Below are 21,297 nucleotides of genomic sequence, written 5' to 3'. Positions count from 1 at the left end.
CCAAAGACACACTGACAGACTGGCTTTGGGCTCCACTTGCAGCTATGTACTGATTGACATAGGCATATAAAATGAAATACTAAGGGGTAAAACACAGGAACACCACCTCTAGGTTTCCTTAAGCATTTCTTAAAATGTGGGTCGCGACACAATTGAGAGTCATGAAAGCAATTTTAATGGATAACTACCAATATTTTTTAAAACAAAGGAATAGAACACAAAATAGAATGCCGGACATGTAATAAAGCATCGTGAAGCACTTGTTTGCGGTTCAAAATTCTATGCGTGTAAATGTGTCTTTCTTACAATCAGTACAGTCAGGCAAGTTTGGGAGTCCTTGCTCTGCACACACAAACGCTTGAAACAACCAGGGGCAAATGACTGGCTAGTAGAACGCCGGGCGCCGCGCAGCGCGAACGCCCACGTTTGCTGCAGCTTCTGGGAAATGAAGTTCCGAAATATCGTCGCGGAGCATTCTGGGAAGCGTAGTCCTGTGTGCCCGCTGGGCGCCGATCAGAGCAGCTGGCGTGCGGGGCGGGGCCGTCTCCGCACGGCCGGAAGTGACCGTTGAAGCCGGCTGTAGGCGTGGAAAGAGGTGCTTTGGAAGTCCAGCTGCTGTGGCTCCGTTCGTTAGGTCTGGTGACTGTCACAGCGCTTCTGGACCCGGGAGCCGAGGGTGTGGATCGCGCTAGGGGGAGGGGAGCCCAGGTATCACCATGGCAACTACCAGCCCTCCAGGCGTGTGACGTCACCCTTCTGGTTTCGCGGGTAGCGGCCTCTGAGGGAGAAAGCTGGGGAGTCCTCGAAGGGGGCGCACCTCGCCTCCTTCTGTGTGGGGCGGTCCCGCCCTGATCCATTGGAGGGCTTTGTTCTTTTGTTCCGGCCTAAAAGGAAGTCGTGTGCTGGGTCCCGCCCTTCTGGTTCACCTTCCAGTTTTTACTCTCGCAACAGGTGTGTCTTCCTGTATCAGACCCCAGGGGTGTGAGTCTCAACTGTGTCCAGAAGAAACGGGCCGGGCCTGTGGGCGCCCCTGGCCAGCTTGTAGGATGGGCACCAAGGGTTTTTTGGATCTGAGCCTGAACCTGCGTACTCAGTCGCCACTCTTTTTGTTCATCGGAGTACATGCCTCTCTAGTGCTCTCTTGGGGTAAGACCTCTTGTGTAAGACCTCTCTTCTCTTGTGTAAGACCTCTTGGCCACTCTGCAAGACTATGAGGTGTGATTTTGTGACGTATGCTGCTGACTCCATCCTGTGTCTTTTAGGGTAGGCAACCTCAACGTGTGTAAGAGCTCAGACTTCCTGCAAGAGGAGCTGGACATCTGAGTGTCATACCGAGTTACGAGCTGGAGGAAGGCTGCTTGGCGAACCCTGGCGTCCAAGTTCCGGAGGAACGAGATGAGCTCCTGAGATGGAAGGTAATGGGGACAAATCAGGGGAGAACGGGGGTAATGGAGGCTAGAGAACAGTCATGACTGGAGGATCAAATACTGGGTGTCAGAGCTGGCAGGAGAGGTGGAAGGAACAGTATGTTTAGGGGTAAGTAAAGAAACTTAATTATATTTCAGGGAAATACTCATATTTACCTTATAGGGAGAAACTTGGGGGAAGAGTTAATTTTTCCTGGCATCCATATTGAGGAATGAAAAGGAACAGCGATTTAGAATATCTGTGATCCCTGTATGACTTCTACTTATTAAACATTAGAATGATAATCTTGTAGTCAGAAAAAAAATCTTGGTAATCATCCCTTCAATTCAAGAATCAGTTTTGAAATATACTTGGCAGATGGCTGTCTGTCAAGACTATGCCAGAACAATTGTGGCATTAAACTTGCCATTTGGAGTGCAGACTATTCCCTTATTGGCTTTTTTTTTTTTTAGTTTCTTATATTAGAAGTGCCTGTCCCTGTAACTTTTGTGTCGATCTTAGTTCTTAGTGCCCCAAAGCAAAAGTTCTTTTACGTTGCTGCCCTTAAGATATGTGAATTCAGCTGTTAAAACTCCTCCTTATAAATTATTTTATAAGCAATATGGCCTTAGTTCCTTTGATGGGTCCATGTGATATATCTCGACCTCTTCTCCAAAAACTCTCCTGCTTGTCAGCATTGTTCTTGAAATGCAGTGCCTAATACTAAACATAGTTCTTTGGATGTCCTTTGACGAATACCTGAAAGTATGGTGTACTACTTCTTTTGATTGGGATTATATTTCTGCTGTTTGGCATCAGATTGTATTTGCTTTTAAAAGAAACCAACAATATTATATTGTAAATCCTAGGTCTTTCTTACATAAACTGCAGAGAACTAGTCATTGCCATTCTTGTGTAATGGAATTGTTATTATCCTTAATTTCAGGACTTCATATTTATGATTGCTCAATTTTTTGGACAAGTGTTCCAGCCTGTCAGAATAATTATGAATCCTAATTTACTTCTTCAGTGTTTTAATTGTCATTTCCAACTTTATGTCACTAGCAGATTTGATGAGTATTTCTTCTATTTCTTCCTACATGTAATCAAACAGGTCAAGGTAAAGACAAAGCCATGTGACATGTCACTATAGACTTCCCTCTGCATTGTCATTGTCTTTACATTCTTTAGATATGGCTATGCAGTCAGGTTTGGTTTAACTTCTTATCATGTAGTCAGTCCTTTTTCTTGCATCTGTAAAAAATAGTATCATAAGAAGTCTTAGCATTATCCTAATTATTCATGTAGGTTTGAGCTATACTTTTCTCAATTTTTTTTGCCCTTAATGTCTTTTTATGATGTTCTTTTAAATTCTAAGTTCCTAAGAATTAAATCAGCCAAAATGGTTTCATTAAAAGTCTTTGTTTTTTCTTTTTTTCTGGGAGATTTTTTACAACTATGTAGCTAGGATTAACTTTCCTGACCTTCTATCCCTTGTAATCATACTAATTGTAACACTTACTAAGCATTTACTATGTGCCAGGCACACAGTTTGTTTCTGTAACTGTTGTTGGTTCTCTTGGTTTCTGTTACTTGGATTCAAAAGCATCTTGCCTTCAGGTAAGATTTCAGGTAGTATTTCTCTTGATCTTATTTTCCTAAAGTCTTAGATACCTATCTGTCCATGTACAACAATTTCTTTCAGTGTTAAAAACTCCAAGATGACGTCTTCATTTTTTTCTTAAGATTTCTGTTACAAAAGTTTTTCCATACTGGCCAAAATTGAGTCAAGGATAATAATTCCCTTATTGCTTCCTCTACTTTCCGAGGCATGACACCATTAAGATAAATCAAGAATTTCTTGATTAACACATTTTTTACAAAATGAAACTTATATACTTATCCAGACAATTGAAACCATCTAGGTTTTGTTGATATTCATCATTCCCACTTGCCTTAGCTGTTGATGCCATGCTGCTGTCAGCATGGTGCTGCTTTTGTTTTTTCTCTCCTTTTTGATTTATTTACAGTTTCCATCAGGTTTCACATTCAGGGTTATTGCATTGCATACAGTAATCTATCCCTTAGTCTATTTCTCTTATCAGGTCAATTACAGTAAATTTTACCCAGCCTTTTAACCAGGGCTTGATCATGAAACCCACAGTAGGCCAGTGGGATTTCTCTGGAATTTCAATCTTGGGCCTAAAATCAGATGCCACTGACCCATCCTAATGGTGGTATCCCAAAGAGACTGTCCTTGCACCATAATGGTTCAGTCTGGATCCCCTGAAATGATGTGGGTCCTGTGCATTTGATTGTTTAGCTTTTCTTTTTATTCTGCTGTTCCCCAATGTCCTTATATTTAGTTTCTTCTTAGTTTTTTTAGTTTTTTAAAAAAAGTTCTATCGTTTGAGGGTCTTATTCCAATTATGACTTCCATCCCAACAAGCCTTGGTAATACCTAAAAGACTGTATATCTCTCTTTTTTTTTTTCAGGTGTAAATTCACTTGGTTTATTGCCCCTATCTGATGCATTTGTGTCTGTGGTCATAAATATCCTTCTTGACCCTTACCTGTTACGATTTTTTTTTCTTGGTTTTTCCCAAGTATCTCTTACAGCATTGTTATTGTTTCTATTTCATACCTCATGTCTCTAATTCAGATTTTATCTCCAGAGATATCATCCCTCACTGTTCTTACTGCATACATTCAACTTCAAAAGGGATAAAATTCTTCTTGCCTACTTCTTTGTGGAAACAGTACATCTAGTTTAGTTTTCCCTACCACTGTCTCCTCCTTAACAGCATTTTGAAAGGTATATTAGTCAGATAATTGTTTCCACACTTTTAAAGATGAGGAAATTGAAGCCTAGAGAAAACAAGGGACTTGCATGATTATGCATGAGAAATTATCAGAGGAGCTGTTCTGAGAATCAGGCTTTCCTATCAATCAGTACTCTGAATAGACCTCCCCAAGAGCAAAGTTTGTTTTCATTTTGTTTATTGAGGTATACGTTACAGTAAAGTGTACACATATTAAGCATAAAATGTAGATCTTGATGAACTTTTATATATGTGCATACTAGTGTAACCAAGATATGTAATGTTTCTAATGCCCCACAAGTCTCTCTTGTGCATCTGCCCAGTCAGTAATCCCTCCAGAGATAACTACTATTCTAACTTCCATCACTATAGATTAGTTTAATCTGCTTTTGACCTTAGTATATATGTAGTCATATAGTATACATATTTTTTTGTGTCTGGCTTATTTTGCTCAATATTATATTTATGAGATGTATCCATGTTGTTAGTTATGTTAGTAGCTCTTATATTTTGGAATAATATTCCCTGTATGAATATACCACAGTTTGTTTATATCTTCTCTTGTTGAAATACATTTGGGTTGTTTTCAGTTTAGTAATATTATGAATAAACTTGCAATGAACATTCTTGTACAGGTCTTCTGATAGACATAAGCAATTCTATGGGTGCGTGCACAGGAGTGGAATTGCTAAATCAAGGGTAGACAGATGTTTAACTTAGATACTTATGTTTAACTTAGTGTATACTTTCCTAAGGGTTGATAAATTTACCCACCCCTCACAGCAATGTGCAAAAGTTCCAGTTGCTTTGTATTCTTGCCAGCAATTAGTATTGACTATGTCTGTTTAAGACATTCTGGTAGGTGGATAGTGTAAACAGTGTATGTCACTGTGATATTTAATTTACATTAATAGCAAAGTTTTCAAAGGACATATGAAGACTTTTGGAAAGTAATCTGATTACTTCTTCATATTTTATATGTAACAAAGAAAAGGCAGCAGAAATATTTTGACACAATGAGGACTGTAGATTGAGTTGTATGATCCATATAACTAAGTATCTATGGACAAAACTGAATCTTAAAGCAAATCTTAAACAGGGCCCCAGTTAGCAGTTCTCTTGTATATTTTTTTCTGATTCTGAAATGTAAAGGAAATGGCATAGTTTCTGTTAGTTTTAAATAGAAAAGTAAATGGGCTTTATGGTTTGCTGGGAGTAACTAAATTGGAGAGAATTCATTATGGCTTCTTCTTCTCCTAGATCTGTCCTCTTCAGACTCTGCCCTTCTCCAAGGGGGACATACTCTATTCCCATCATCCAGTTTTCAGGTAAGTTGGGATTTCCCAAAATGCCATTTTCTTCCTTACAATGAGATTGTATATTCTTTTGCAGTGGGATATTTTTGTCCAAAAACCAATGTTGGCAATTCATTCTGGGCTCTCATTTGCCCAATGCTCTGCGTCTCCAGCTTTAACTAATATATTCCCCACTTAATCTGTTGTTTAGTATCTTGCTATGCTCCAGGGATGGGAGAGCAAAAGAAGTACAAAACTTGATCCTTTATTTGAATAGAAGAAAATGACTGCTAAAAAACAAAACAGGCCAATATAAGAAAGGTGAAATGAGTAGTATAGAAATCAGAGAACAGAAAAATGTATGCAATCTAAAGGGGTTAGGAGAATTTCATGGATGGGGCATTTGTGTCACCTCTCAAAGGATAGATGACATTTGGATATTTGAACAAGTAAGGTTGGAGGCTGTATTGTAGGTATGGAGAAGATTATAAGCAGAAGTTCACGAGTAAGAATTCGCAGGTGTCACACAAGATTTAGAAAAATTTGGAGGAGATGGTTTATTTTGGCAAGTGGTAAACAAATGGTTGAATAAGGTTAGAATATGAAAGTCCTTAAATGTCTGGATGAGAAGTTGAAGGCATTATTTTGTAGGTCATTTGTAAACCATTAATGGTTTTTAATGAAGAAAAAGTGACCTGATAATGTTTTGGGAAAAAAATGATAACTGATTGAGAACTTAGATTGAAAAGGTAACAATTGCTTCATCTGCCATAATCAACCTCAAGCCCTCCTTTAATCAGTCTCCTTTTTCTTCTTAGACTTTCCCTTCTGCTTACTTCTTGTTCTACAACTGAATCTTCTTACTAAAGAAATAGTCCCAAGTACTTTTGGTATTGCTTTTTTATTGAGGGGTATATTGTGACAATAAACTGCACATATTTAAAGTATATGATTTGTTACATTTTGACATATGTATAAACTCATGAAAATATCACCACAATCAAGAGAATGAACTATAATCTATAATCTATAATCAGAGAAGAAACTATAATCAGAGAAGATACTTTGTATAACTTAAATCCTTTCAAATTTATTGAGACTTTTTTTTCCCAGAATATACTGCATCTCAGTAAATAATAAATGAGCACTTGGAAAAAAATGTATATTTTGCTATTGTTGGGTAGAGTGTTCTACAAATGTATTAGTTTCCTATTGCTGCTGTAATTAATCACCATAAGCTTAGTTGGCTTAACATAACACAAATTTACTGTCTTACGGTTTTAGAGCTCAAAAGTCCAAAATGGGTTGCCAGGGCTGCATTCCTCTGAAGGATGTAGGGGAGAATCTGTTACCTTGCCTTTTCCAGCTTTTAGAGGCTGGTATGTTCCTTGGATTGTGTCCCCTTCTGTCTTCAAAGCCAGCACTATGACATCTTCAAATTTCTCTCTGACTTCTATTTTCACATTTTCTTCTCTGGTTCTCTTGCCTCTCCCCTAGGACACTAGGAGGTCCTAGGACCTTTGTGATTACATTGGCCCCACCCATGTAATTTAGAATAATTTCCCCTTTGCAAGGTCCCTTAACTTGGTCACATTTGCAAAGTCTCTTTTGCTATTTTAGGTAACATATTTACAGGCTTTAAGGATTAGGACATGAACATTGTTCTGTATACCACAGATATCAGTGAAGTCAAGTAGATTGATAGTGTTGTTCAAGTCTTTTATATCCTGAGTGATTTTCCATCTACTTGTTTTATCAGTTGTGAAAACGGTATTGATATCTTAGGCTATTGTGGTTTTGTCTATTTCTACTTGCTATTCTGTTTTTGCTTCATGTATTTTGAAACTCTTTTATTAGGTGCATATAGATTTAGGATTATGTCCTCTTAATCAGTTGACCCCTTTGTCATTGAGGAATGGCTTTTTTAGTACTGGTAATATCACTTGCCTTGAAGTTTACTTTAATGTTGGTTACTGTCAGCATGGTATATCTTTTTCCATCCTTTTGCTTTTAACTTATTTGTATCTTTATATTTACAGTGAGTTATTTACAGGCACCATGTAGTTGGGTTTTGCTTTTCTTCAGTCCAATCTGGAAATCTGCCTTTTAATTGGGATGTTTACACCATTTATATTTAATATGATTTTACACTTAATGTGTTAAATTTAATGGAACTGTTAATATGGTTTAGCTTCAGTCTGTAATCTTGCTGTTTGTTTATTATTTGTACTGCCTTTGTTCTTTTTTTTCCCCTCTAGTCTTCTTTTGGATTGAATATTCTTATGATTCCATTTTATCTCCTTCATTGGCTTATTGCCATAACTCTTTGCTATTTTAGTTGTTACTTTAGGTTTACATAATTAATTTATCACCATTTACCTTCAAGTAATATCTACTTCATAAATAGCATAAGTACAATAGTGTGCTTTTATTTCTGCCTTCCATAAAATGGTTTTTATGCTGTTGTTGCCATATATTTTACTTATACATATGTTATAAATCCCATGTTATTATTTTCGTGTAAGCAGCCAATTATCTTTGAAAGAGATTTAAATAACAAGGAAACAATGTATGTATTTACCTATGTAGTTACCATTTTTGGTGATCTTCATTCCTTTGTGTAAATCAGTGGTTTACAGTTGGGGGTGATTTTGCCCCCAGGAGACATTTGTTAATGTTAGGGAACTTTTTTGTTTGTCTTAATTTGGTGGGGAGTGCTACTGGTATCTAGTGGGTTGAGGCCCGTGGATGCCTTACTACACAGGACAGCCTCCTCCCCTCGCAACTAGTTAAAGGAATTATCTGGTCCAAAATATCAATAGTGCCAAAGTTGAGAAACCTTGGTATAGATCCATATTTTCATCTGGTGTCATTTTTCTTCTAGTTGAAGAACTTCCTTTAACATTTCTTGTAGTGTAGGTCTGCTGGTAAAGAATCTTTCAGGTTTTTATGTCTAATTTTAATGTCTTTATTTTGCCTTTGTTTTTGAAATCTAGTTTGTAGATTTATTCCTTTTAGTATTTGATATTGCTGCATTGTCTTCATGCTTGCATTGTTTCTGACACAAATACCACTGTCATTTTTATCTTTGTTCTTATATATTTACATGTCTCTTTTTCTCTGCTTGTAAGATTTTTCTCTATCACTGAGTTTGAGCTATTTGATTATGATTTATCTTGGTGTTTGCACTTTGTGTTTCTTGTGCTTGTACTTTATAGAGTTTCTAGGATCTGTGGTTTTAATTTTCATCAGATTTGGAAAATAATCAGTTACTACTTCTTCAAATTTTTTTTCTGACTCCCTTTCCTCTTTTTTCCTCCCCACCGCCTGACTCCCTGCCCAGGGACTACATGCAATTGCACATATATTGGTCCACTTGAAGTTCTCCTATAGCTCCCCAATGTTCTTTTTTCAAATTATTTTTTTTCTGTTTCACTTTGGATAGTTCCTATTTCCCTCTTTTTTTTTTTTTTTTCTAAGAGATAGGGTCTTACGCTGTCACTCAGAGTGAAGTGGCCTCATCGTAGCTCACTGTAACCTCGAACTCCTGGGTTCAAGCAATCCTTTCACCTCAGCCTCCCAAGTAGCTGGAACTGCAGGCACACACCACCATGCTGGGCTAATTTTTAAATTTTTTTGTAGAGATGGGGTCTTGCTATGTTGCTCAGACTTATCTCAAACTCTTGGCCTCAAGTGATTCTCCCACCTTGGCCTCCCAAAGTGCTGGAATTACAAGTGTAAGCCACCATGCCTGACCCTATTTCTCTATCTTCGAAATTACTGATCTACTCTTCTCAATGCCTAATCTGGTGTTAATACTATCTGATGTATTTTCTCTCTCAGAACATTCTCATTTTCAGCTCTAGAAGTTCCATTTAGATTTTTTTTTTTTTTTAATTTCCACATCTCTTCTTAACTTTTTGAACATATGGAATAGAGTCACACTTTTAATATTCTTGTCTGTTAATTCTAGCATCTGTGTCAGTTCTGGGTTGGTTTCAATTGATTGATTTTTCTCATTATTATGGGTTATATTTTCCTGCTTCCCTGCATGCCGGATAATCTTTGATTGGAAGCCACATACTGAATTTTACCTTATTGGGTTCTGCATATCTTTATATTTGTATAAAATATTCTTGAGCCTTATTCTGGGATGCTGTTAAGTTACTGAAAACAGCATGTTCCTTTCAGGCCTTTTAAAATTTGTTAGGTGGGCCCAGAACAGCATTTAGTCTAAGGAAATTTATTCCCCACTACTGGGGCAGGAGTATTCTGAGTATTTTACCCAGTGCCTCATGAATTATGAAGTTTTCTAGTTTGGCTGATGGGAATAGACTATTTCTAGCCCTTTTTGAGTGCTGCTACTGGTCCCTTGAGATTTTTTGGATGATTCTTTCCCTGACTCATATAATCTCATCACACCTATGAACTGACTGGTACTTGGCTGAATACTCAAGACGGAACTCTGCAGATCTCCTTGCTTCTGTCTTTGTGTAGTTCTCTCCTCTCCAGTACTTTGTCCTGTGAACTCTAGTCACTTTGATTGCCTCAAACTCTCAGTTCTATTTCTTCAAGTTCAGGGAATCTGTTGGGCTCCTCCTGGTTTCCCCCTCCCTGCACCAGTGCTTGGAAACCCTCAAGGCAGTAAACTGGAGCAGTTGTAGGGCTCACCTCATTTGTTTTCTGATTCTCAGGGATCACTGTTTTTCATTATATGAGGTTCAGTGTGTTAGAAATTGTTTCATTTTGCCTGGAAATTTTTGGTTATTTCATGCAGAAGAGTAAATCTAATTCTTGTTAATTCCATCTTGGACACAGCTAAAGTGTAGGCTTTGTTAGCATTGATCTAGTGTAGCCTTACTCTAGGGCTGTGTTTCAGTGACTCATGACTTGCCTTCAGTTTGGTGATTCACTGGAATGACTCCCATGACTTAGTAGCATAACTTATAGCTAAAGAATATTACAGCAAAGCATACAAAAGAAGTTCATAAAGAAAAGGATATTCATAAGCAGAGTCCAGAGAAATCAGATGCAGGCTTCCAAGTCCTCCCTTTGTGATGGTGGTGCAGATGCACTTTCTCTTTGTGATCCACAGAGACATGAGAAATGTCTACCCAGGGAAGCCTGCTTGAATCTTAGAGTCCAGAATTCTTAAGGATTGCTGATCACATTGGCTGTGATATCATGCAGTGTGACCAGTTGTGGTATAGACCCCACACTAGGCACCTGGTACACATCATAAATTTATGTGTTTAAACAGTGCTGACAGCCTGGTACATCCTGCCCAGTGTTCCAGGCACACAGAATCACATCATTAATCAGTGACTATGTAAACATTCCAAGGTTTAGTTTTCAGAGCTTGTTCAAGGGTCAGAACCGTAGATCCGTAGATCCCTGGAATTTAGGAAGGATTGAGCCAGCAGACCTCCTGCTTAAACTCTTTCCTCACAGGCTAGACTTGCCCTGCTCCCAAAGTATGCTGGAACTGTTTGTGGGAGCTGATTGTGCACATCTCTTCTCAACTCTGTATTCAGCTATGTCATGTTGGTAACTTCATACTGCTCATGGAGATTGTGTTGTCACCAGATTTTTGGAGCTCTTCCTCTGTGCAGCTCCCTCCTCTCTAGTATCTAGTCTACAAATTCCCTGCCTCAGTATTTCTGAACTGCTACCTTTGTCTCCTCAGCTCGGTAAGACCACTGCTTTGCTAGAGTTCTGTCTCCATGCTCTGCAGTCTGGGCAGTGCCTCAGGCAAAAAGTTGAGGGGATTTGGGGGCTTATGTTAGTATTTCCTTTCTCCCAGGTATCTCACTTCTGTCTTGCCTGCTGTTCAAAATATGAAAAGACTTGTTGCAATTATATTGTTTAGTTTTATTGCTTGCAGTGGGGAAGCAAGTCCAGTTGCCCTGTTGTGGTTAGAAGCAGAAGTTCCAATGATTTAATATATTCACCTATTTTAAAACAAAGTTTATGTACACTCAGTTTTAAATACTTAGTAAAAACAAAAAAAGTAGGCAGTTCCCCTGCATTTCTCCAGGTCCCATTACCCATGGGGTCCCACCAATAGTATTTAGTTTGGTATTTTTTCAGATTTTTTTCTATGCATTTACATATACACTTTCCCTTTATCCATAAAAATAAAAATGGGATCATATACCATTATTCTATTTTTAATATATATACACATATTTTCTAATCAGTACAGGTAGAGATAGCTCATTTTGAAAATGTATACATAAAGTGTTTTGGTATGGATATATGCCACATATTCTTTAACCACTCTCCTACTAATAGACATGTAGTTTGATTTTTTTCCCCCTTCACACAAACGATGTTGCAATGTAACTTGTTCATATGTCTTTGTACTCTGAGGTGTTTCTGAAGAGTAAATTCCTAGATGCAGTAAGACTGGACTGAATGGTATATGCATTTAAAGTTTTGATAGATCTTGTCAGATTGCCCCCCAGATAGATTGCATTTGGATTCTGTTTGCACCATAGTATGTGACCACATTAGCAGTGTTACCCAATCTGCTATCTTATTGTTTAACTATTTTTAGTGGAGTGGAGCATCTTTTCATGGTTTATTAACAGTTTCTTGGGTGACTTGCCTGTTTGGGTTGTTGGCCTTTTTGTTGTTGTTATTGTGAGTTCATCTTTCTTTCTTTTTAGTTAACTATGTAATAATTGTACTTATTTATGGAGTACAGAGTAATAGTTGATACTTGTATACAATGTGTAATGATCAAATCAGGATAATTGGCATATCCATTACCTTGAACATTTATTATTTCTTTGTCTTGTGAACATTCAAAATCCTCTCTCTAGCTTTTGGGAAATAATATGCTAAATTATTATTAACCATATTCTCCCTACAGTGCTACAGAACACTAGAACTTATACCTGTAACTTGGACCTCCCATATACCTGTAATTTTGTATCCATTAACCAGCCTCTCCCTATCCTTCCCTCCTCCCTACCCTTCCCAACCTATAATAACCACGATTCTACTGTCTACTTCTATGAGCTTAATTTTTTTTTAGCTCCCACATGAGTGAGAACATGCAATATTTATCTTTCTGTGCTTGCCTCATTTTATTTAACGTAAAGTCCTCCAGGCTCATGAATGTTGCTGCGAATGACAAGATTTCATTCTTTTTTTTTAATGCCTGAGTGATATTCCATTCTGTGTGAATGTGTGTGTGTGTGTTTGTGTATATATATATATATATATGTATACATATATATATATACCACATTTTCTTTATCCATTCATCTATTGGTGAACACTTAGGTTATCTTGGCTATTATGAATAGAGCTGCAATAAACATGGGGGTGCGGGTATGTCTTTGATACACTGATTTCCTTTCCTTTGGATAAATACCCAGTAGCAGGATTGCTGGATCATGTGCTAGTTCTATATTTAGTGTTTTAAGAAAAATGCCATACTGTTTTCCACAATGGCTGTACTAATTTACATTCCCACCAACAGTGTATCCTTGCCAGCATTTGTTATTTTTTTGTCTTTTTGATAATTAGCCATTCTAACTGGGTTGAGATGATATCTCATTATGGTTTTGATTTGCATTTCTCTGATGATTAGTGATGTTGAGCATTTTTCCATATACTTGTAGACCAATTGTATGTCTTTTGGGAAATGTCTATTCAGATCCTTTTCCCACTTTTTAATGGGATTGTTTTTTTGCTGTTGCTGTTTTAGTTCCTTTTATATTTTGGATGTTAGTCCCTTGTTGGATGATAGTTTGCAGATATTTTTCCTTCCTCTACAAGTTATTTGTTTAATTTGTTGATTGTTTCCATTGCTGTGCAGAAGCTTTTTAGTTAAATTGCCTTTTGTTTTTGGTATCTTATAGAAGTTTTACATTGTTATGTGGTAATTATATCTGTCAGTCTCTCTTTGTCTTATAATTTTTGCCTTATACATTTCAAGCTTATATGACTATTTTCCTGTTTTTTATTCTACCTTTTTGTTTTAGCTTTTTTTTTGAAATTTAATCTTTTAGCCAGTAGAAATTTTTTTGTATATTGTTATGTAAGGAATTCACCTGAATTTTTTTTTTTTTTTTTTTTTTTATTTCAGCTCATCATGGGGATACATAAGTTTAGGTCATATACATTGTCCATGTCCTGCCCATCCCCCCGAGTCAGAATCCCAAGCGCGTCCGTTCTCATTCTCCAGTGCTCCTGGCACTCATCACCTGAATTTTTTTTACAGTCATTTGTTAAAGCACAATTTAGTGACTAATCCATCTTAACTAATTTGACTTTGAACTGACTTTTAATTTAATTAATTTGAAAGCTGCTTAATCTCTTTCAACTCTTATAAAACGAGTCTGTTTCTGGACTCTCTATTTTATTTCATTTTGTTTTATTTTGTATTAGGCCACTCTGTTTAAATTACTTTATCTTTTGCTATATTTTGAAATGTAGCAGGGCAAGTCCCCCATTCTTTTTGAAAAAATCTTTTGCTATTCTTGCACATTGTAGGTCATAAAAAATATTGACAATAATAGTTATTCTATTAATTAACTTAAAACACAGAAAAGATGATCATGATGACAATAATGAACACAACAGTAGCCATACTGACTCAGCATTTATATGCCAGACCCTAAATAAGCATTTCACATGGAACCTTTCTTATCTAATTCTTATACTAACACTGTGGGTCAGATGCTCTTTTTATATTTATTTTACAAAGGAGGAAATGTCAAGATCACTTTGAGATAGATGATCTTTCTTCTGTAAGTATTGCTAACTTTACCCTTTTTCTAGGTAAATGCTTTATGGCTAACCAGAAATATGTTTGGTATTTCAGGAATCAGTGACCTTCAAGGATGTCATAGTAGACTTTACCCAGGAAGAATGGAAACAGCTGGATCCTGTCCAGAGAGATTTGTTTAGGGATGTGACATTGGAAAATTATACACACCTGGTCTCTATAGGTAAGGATGACTTTGCTGAGTTAATATCAGGGGATGTGGAGGAAGAGCGTTCGTCTTGTGCTTAGGTGAGTTTTGCCTTTAAGTTTAGGGACCAACAGGTACCAATTTTGGAAGTTTTGAAAAAGTTTCTACTCTCCTAACAAGCAGAGGGACAAACTAATAATTTTCCTCAACCAAGATTAGTTCCCAGATTATACCCTTACCATGTCTGGGAATTTGTAACTCTGAAGCTTGGTATGCTTTCCACTCCCATCAGATTTATCCTACATGTTATTTTTCCTAAAGACAAAATGGTGAGATTGAATTCTGATATGGTACTTTTCTCTTACTGGAGGCAGATTTCTTTTTTTTTTTTTCTCCCCACGAGCAGGACTCCAAGTTTCCAAACCTGATGTGATTTCCCATTTAGAGCAAGGAACAGAGCCATGGGTCATAGAACCAGGCATTCCAGTAGGTACCTTTGCAGGTAAGTAAAAGATGCCAACAGATGAGTATCATTAATTCTAACTGCCAGCCTGATAAGAGAGAATTTTATGTCTGAAGTATAGATGTACTCACTTCTCTTTAAAGTATCTCTTATGAAGAAATGGGAAGCCATCTGTTCTGGACTCTGTTCTGGACTCTCTTACTCTTTATCATGTCACTAACTGTCTCAATCTGTATTCTATTTTTATACTTCTTTTAGAGGAGGTGTCCTTCCTACCTTTATCTAAAGTCAACCTCTTGACCTGTACTCTGGATTCCATCTCTTTCCACTTCCTTTGGGACCCTGATCTCATAATTATCACCTCACTTTTCAGTTCTTACAATTTTCTATTTTGGATTGATGGGCTCCATCCCTAGTACCTTCAGACAAAATAGATAGCCTATATTTCCAAATACATTTACTTAACACTGTGAATCTTTCTTGCTACCATCCCATCCTATGTCTCTCTTTTCTTTCCCAGCCAAACTCAATGAAACAGAGCTCCATACCTGCAGCCTTCATTTCTTTATCACCTAATCCTTTCTTAATCTCATGTATAGTTCTGATTCTATCACTTTATCATACTATCTTTGAAGATATGAATAACTTTCTTCTAAATCATCAGTTTCCAAACTGTACAAAGTAACCTTTTCAAAGATCTGACCCTGGAAAAATGTACAAACCTAGTCACTCTAAATAAGGGATACATCTCCAGAGTTAGTAGGGAATAGGTGGGGAAAAATGTGTACTACATTCAAATTTGGGAAATGCTGGATTAGCTAAAATTTTAGCAAATTTCTTACTGTAGTACCACTCAGAGATTTTCTTAATAGGCAATCAGGCATTATGAATGTCCAACTGGGTTGCATAGAATATAACATTTCTCTTCTTTCTCTCTCTTCCCTCCCTCTCTTTCTCTCTCGCTCCCTCTTTTCTGTCTTTCTCCAACCATGAATCCCTTTTTTCATATCATATCTTTAAAATCTTTCTCCTAAAAGATGGTTTTATAATTTAGAAAACTTAATTAAAAAATATGAGCTTTATTAACTGGTGCTTACAGTTAGTTAACTTTTGGGAAAAGCAAGTTGTCAAATTTTATTACAAATTAACAATGAAGTTTAAAAAAAATCTCAACTTGATCAGATGGAAAACAGTTTTAAAACACTTAAATGTTTATTGAAAAACCCAGGATTTTCAAAAAACACCAGTCTTTACCAAAAAGAGATTTATTTAGGTAAAAATAACAAAACTCCCCATGTTGCATAGATAATAATGTAGTTAGCTCCAGTTATCTGGTCAGTGTACAGAAGGCAAACACTTGAGGTATTGAGCTCCATACTTTTGTTTACTTTTTATTGCTAGAATTTGACTTGATGATGGTAGTCTTGGTAAATCAGCACTCAGTTCTGTTTTCTTTAGCATCTGGAACAGATGTATTCTTAGCTGGTGAGTTGGGTGCTTTTATCTCTATAAAAATGACATAAAGTTTTGTAGATATCTCTACAGGTAATTGAAATTATGGCAGTACCTACATTGAGATGGCCACTGGCCCTGGGCCTAGTCTCCATCATTTTTCTCATCCTCTTTATTGCCCTCTTCTTGGGGCTATCTTGGTGACCTGGCCCCTGCAGAATTGTGATCTATAACCCAGATGTGTATTCTGTCTCACTTGTATACCTTGTTCTTTTATACCCTGGTTCTCAGCACCCTGGATAACTTCTTCATGCACAGCTGTCAGAATACTGTGGTCAATGCCAATAGACCTTGTGTATAGTAATGTGGGCATTGCTTTCTGCAGTAGGGATGGTATTGTTCAATCTGGTCTTTTGGAACTTTCTCCAGTCCTTCAGTCTTTGCCCACCCCAGATATTCTGGTAAGTCTGTTGGTTATTGAGTTGAAGAGATACAATGTAGATAACATTGGTCATGATCTAGCTCATGTTGCCTTCAACTGAAATTCCAGCCACATTTGGAGATATGCCACTTACATGCCCTTTCCTCCTTTAACAGCATCAGATTCCATGGTCTCCACATCCTTCACTGCAAACTACTGCCAGGAGGTTTTCTTTATGGCCACCTTCTGTACAAACATAACTTCCTTGGTGTCATTTCTGTTGATGAAAATACATTCATTTCTTAAAGAATTAGCCATTGCCAAAGCATGTGTTTGTTGATCTTGTCCCTGCTAGAGAAATTCTGGTGCTATGAGGCTGCCTACACTGATGCACACTGCACCCTTACCCACGGTGCCAGGTGTGGAGGGGATGGCAGGCAGCTCTGGGTGCTGCCTCACTGTTCCTACATGCAGTGATAGTCATAGTGGTAGTGACTGGGCTCACAGCATGGGAAAGATTCAGGATTCTCTGGGGTCTGCTGTAACTCTTGTTACCAGTGGAATTGAAGAAGTGTTGTGTTAAACACAGCCTTTGGTTTTTAAGGATACTGCCAGCAGTGACTACCCTGCTTCTAGTCGTCGTATCTTGGGCAGCACTCTACTTCCTGACTGTGTATTTTCCTGTCTTTTTGTTTATTCTTTTATTTTGTATATTTGCTAATAAACCGCTTTCTTTCATTAGTATATTTTATTCATCCTATTACCCTAAATACTCTCAAGGATCTTCCCCCTATTTCTGCTCTTCCTCCGATACATATATGGTTTTAGCTATTCTTTTCCTTCCTCTTTTGAGCTGATACTTTCTATCCTACATTTGAACATCCTGGTTTTTCTGCTACTTTTGGCATCTTCCACTTTCACAAACACTATTACAGTCCAGTCCTCCATTACGTTTCCTAATTCTTAAATTGCCTAGACTTGAACTTGCTATCTTTCCCCCTTAAATTATTTCCTCTGCTATTTACAACTCTCCCATTTCTAGCAATAACATGACCATTCTGTCTGTGTTCCAGGGTAAAGATTCTTGGATTTTTATTTTGTTGTTCATTAGCAAAAAACCCCAGTTCAGACTGCCTCCTTCAGATTCAGTACATCTCTGTCTCCTCTTAGCCATCTCTATGGTCACCTTTTAAATTAACTTATCACCTTAAATGGAGTTCTCTTAGTGGTTCTTAGAGATTATCTATGAAATTGAATTAGACATTCTTGTGCCACTTTTATTTTTATTTATCATTCTCCTTAGCTCCTTCCAACTTTCTTCCCAAATAATATAGCTATATATTTGAAAACTATCAGAATTTCTGGAGGGCTTTATTTTTAGTTTAATTGGATCATTCCTACAATGGCAGTTTTGCTTTTTTCTATTCAAAAAATACTGACATTTTCTTTTTCTTTCAGACTGGGAGATAAGAGCCAAAAATAGTGTGGCAGCCCCAGAGCCTGACATTTCTGATGAAGAGCCATCTCCAGAGGTACTAGTAGAAAAACACAAAAGGGATAATTCTTGGAGTTCTAATTTCTTAGAAACCTGGGAATCTGAAGGCAATCTAGAGAGGCAGCAGACAAACCAACAGACACTTCCAAGGGAAATAAAAATAACTGAAAAGACAATATCCCCTTGGGAGAGAGGCCCTGTAAATAATGAATTTGGGAAAAACATCAATGTGAGTTCAAGCTTCATAACACAACAAGAAATATCTCCAGAAAAGACCTCTACTAAAACAAGTGTCAAACAGAATTCAAACCCAATTAAAAAAGAGAAATCTTGTAAGTGCAATGAATGTGGGAAAGCTTTTAGTTATTGTTCGGCTCTTATTCGGCATCAAAGAACACATACTGGAGAAAAACCCTACAAATGTAATGAATGTGAAAAAGCCTTCAGCCGGAGTGAAAACCTTATAAACCATCAAAGAATTCATACTGGAGATAAACCATATAAATGTGATCAGTGTGGAAAAGGCTTCATTGAGGGTCCATCTCTTACTCAACATCAAAGAATTCACACTGGAGAAAAACCCTATAAATGTGACGAATGTGGGAAAGCCTTTAGCCAGAGGACCCATCTTGTTCAGCATCAGAGAATTCATACGGGTGAGAAGCCATATACTTGTAATGAGTGTGGAAAAGCCTTTAGCCAGAGAGGCCACTTTATGGAACATCAGAAAATTCATACAGGAGAAAAACCTTTTAAATGTGATGAATGTGACAAAACCTTCACCAGGAGCACACACCTTACTCAACATCAAAAAATTCATACTGGAGAGAAAACCTACAAATGTAACGAATGTGGGAAGGCATTCAATGGGCCCTCAACATTTATCCGTCATCATATGATTCATACTGGTGAAAAACCGTATGAATGCAATGAATGTGGGAAAGCTTTCAGCCAGCACTCAAACCTCACTCAGCACCAAAAAACACATACTGGGGAGAAACCCTATGATTGTGCAGAATGTGGAAAGTCTTTTAGTTATTGGTCATCCCTTGCTCAACATCTGAAAATTCATACTGGAGAAAAACCTTACAAATGCAATGAATGTGGAAAGGCCTTCAGTTACTGCTCATCCCTTACTCAACATCGGAGAATTCACACCAGAGAAAAGCCCTTTGAATGCAATGAATGTGGAAAGGCTTTCAGTTATCTCTCAAACCTTAATCAACATCAGAAAACTCATACTCAAGAGAAAGCCTATGAATGCAAGGAATGTGGAAAAGCCTTTATTCGGAGTTCATCTCTTGCTAAGCATGAAAGAATTCATACTGGAGAGAAACCCTACCAGTGTCATGAATGTGGGAAAACCTTCAGTTATGGCTCATCCCTTATTCAGCACAGGAAAATTCATACTGGAGAAAGACCTTACAAGTGTAATGAATGTGGGAGAGCATTCAACCAGAACATACACCTTACGCAACATAAGAGAATTCATACAGGAGCAAAGCCTTATGAGTGTGCTGAGTGTGGTAAAGCCTTTCGACATTGTTCATCTCTTGCTCAACATCAGAAAACTCACACAGAAGAAAAACCCTACCAGTGTAATAAATGTGATAAGACTTTTAGCCAGAGCTCCCATCTGACTCAGCATCAGCGAATTCACACTGGAGAGAAGCCCTATAAGTGCAATGAATGTGACAAAGCCTTTAGCCGGAGCACTCATCTGACTGAACATCAGAATACTCATACTGGAGAGAAACCATATAACTGTAATGAATGCAGAAAGACTTTCAGCCAGAGCACATACCTTATCCAGCATCAGAGAATTCATTCAGGAGAGAAGCCTTTTGGATGTAATGACTGTGGAAAAGCCTTCAGATACCGTTCTGCTCTTAACAAACATCAGAGACTGCATCCTGGCATATGACCATTCTAGGAACATCATAAATTTAGGGGATATATTTAGTTTGTCCTTTTGTTAAGTACTGAAGAATCAGAGTGGATTTAGAAACTGCTTAAAATACTTTAACTTTTCAGTATCATGTACTATCATGCTATGGAATGGAAACTACATTGGGCTGAATTAATCCAATTATGTTACTAAGCAACTTTGTGACATTGGAAAACTCAACTGTTTTAAGCTTTAGTTCCTCTGTGGAATGAGAGATTTGGAGTAGATGATTTAAAAGGTAGTTTGGCATTTTATAATAACTTTTGTATACTTACAGTATATTCTTGAATAGGTTTACTATACATCAGCATTTTGCTGTGTTGCATCTAGAATGTGTATGTTTATGCATGTTTTGCCAATAGAAGGAATTTGTGCCTCAGTAACTATACTGGGGATCTATTATGCTCTTGTTTTAACGCACTTAAGTTGTTTAGGTAACTGGTTCCTAATAAAAAGAATTATATAGTACCCTCAAATTAAAACTTCACTTGCATATAATGGCCTAACTCAGTAGGAGTATTAAAACATATTATTTCCTCTTCTAGTATGTTTTTAATATTCTAGGAGTTTATCACAACTACGGAGATCTGCTTCTACAGCTTAAACCACTGTTATTTAACCTTGACTATATATTGGAATCACCGGGTGTCTTAGTCAACTTATGCTGTTATAATAAATTACCATAGACTAGGTGGCCTAAACAACTGAAATCTGTTTTTCACAGTTCTGGAGGCTGGGAAATCCAAGATCAAGGTGCCGGCAGATCCAATGTTGGGTGAGGGCCCACTTCCTGGTTACAGACAGCTGTCGTCTTGTTGTGTCTTTACATAGTGAACAACACAGAGAGAGCAAGCTCTCATATCTTTTTATAAGGGCACTAATCCCATTTGTGAAGGTTCTACTTTCATGACCTAACCACCACCCAAAGGCCCAACCTCCTAATACCATCACATTGGGGATTAGGCTTTTAACATAGGAATTTTGAGAGGACATATTCAGTCCATAACACCTGAAGAACTCTACAAAATTTTATTGCCAAGGCTCTAGGCATCCACATATTTTTT

General features: G+C 37.4%; 2 protein-coding genes across 8 annotated transcripts in view; one reads left to right on the top strand and one right to left on the bottom strand.

Moving 5' to 3' along the window:
- ZNF391 (zinc finger protein 391) overlaps positions 1-21,297 on the bottom strand; it is a 70,075-nt gene that overhangs the window by 3,775 nt on the left and 45,003 nt on the right. For 2 of the 4 annotated variants that reach the window (XR_006735328.1, XR_006735330.1), the window contains one exon: positions 16,147-17,067. The exons of 1 other annotated variant lie outside the window; for it this stretch is intronic. The gene's annotated coding sequence lies outside the window, so the exon portion shown is untranslated. Of the gene's footprint in view, positions 1-16,146; positions 17,068-21,297 lie in introns of those variants that run through there. One more of the 4 variants, XR_006735329.1, reaches the window with a different exon arrangement.
- ZNF184 (zinc finger protein 184) lies at positions 548-20,709 on the top strand. Of its 4 annotated transcripts, none has more exons than XM_045551957.1 (7): positions 548-634; positions 952-1,146; positions 1,263-1,415; positions 5,490-5,557; positions 14,364-14,490; positions 14,861-14,956; positions 18,249-20,709. In XM_045551957.1, the coding sequence occupies exons 3-7, from the start codon at positions 1,409-1,411 to the stop codon at positions 20,207-20,209; spliced, it is 2,259 nt and encodes a 752-aa protein (XP_045407913.1). In that variant the 5' UTR covers positions 548-634; positions 952-1,146; positions 1,263-1,408; the 3' UTR covers positions 20,210-20,709. The 4 variants fall into 4 exon arrangements, with proteins under 4 accessions (XP_045407913.1, XP_045407911.1, XP_045407912.1 ...); XM_045551955.1 differs by having other exon boundaries at positions 570-708; XM_045551958.1 differs by having other exon boundaries at positions 579-595.

Source organism: Lemur catta, chromosome 5 (assembly GCF_020740605.2).
Source record: "Lemur catta isolate mLemCat1 chromosome 5, mLemCat1.pri, whole genome shotgun sequence".
Classification (NCBI taxonomy): domain Eukaryota; kingdom Metazoa; phylum Chordata; class Mammalia; order Primates; family Lemuridae; genus Lemur; species Lemur catta.
This window is presented reverse-complemented; position numbering and strand designations above follow the sequence as displayed.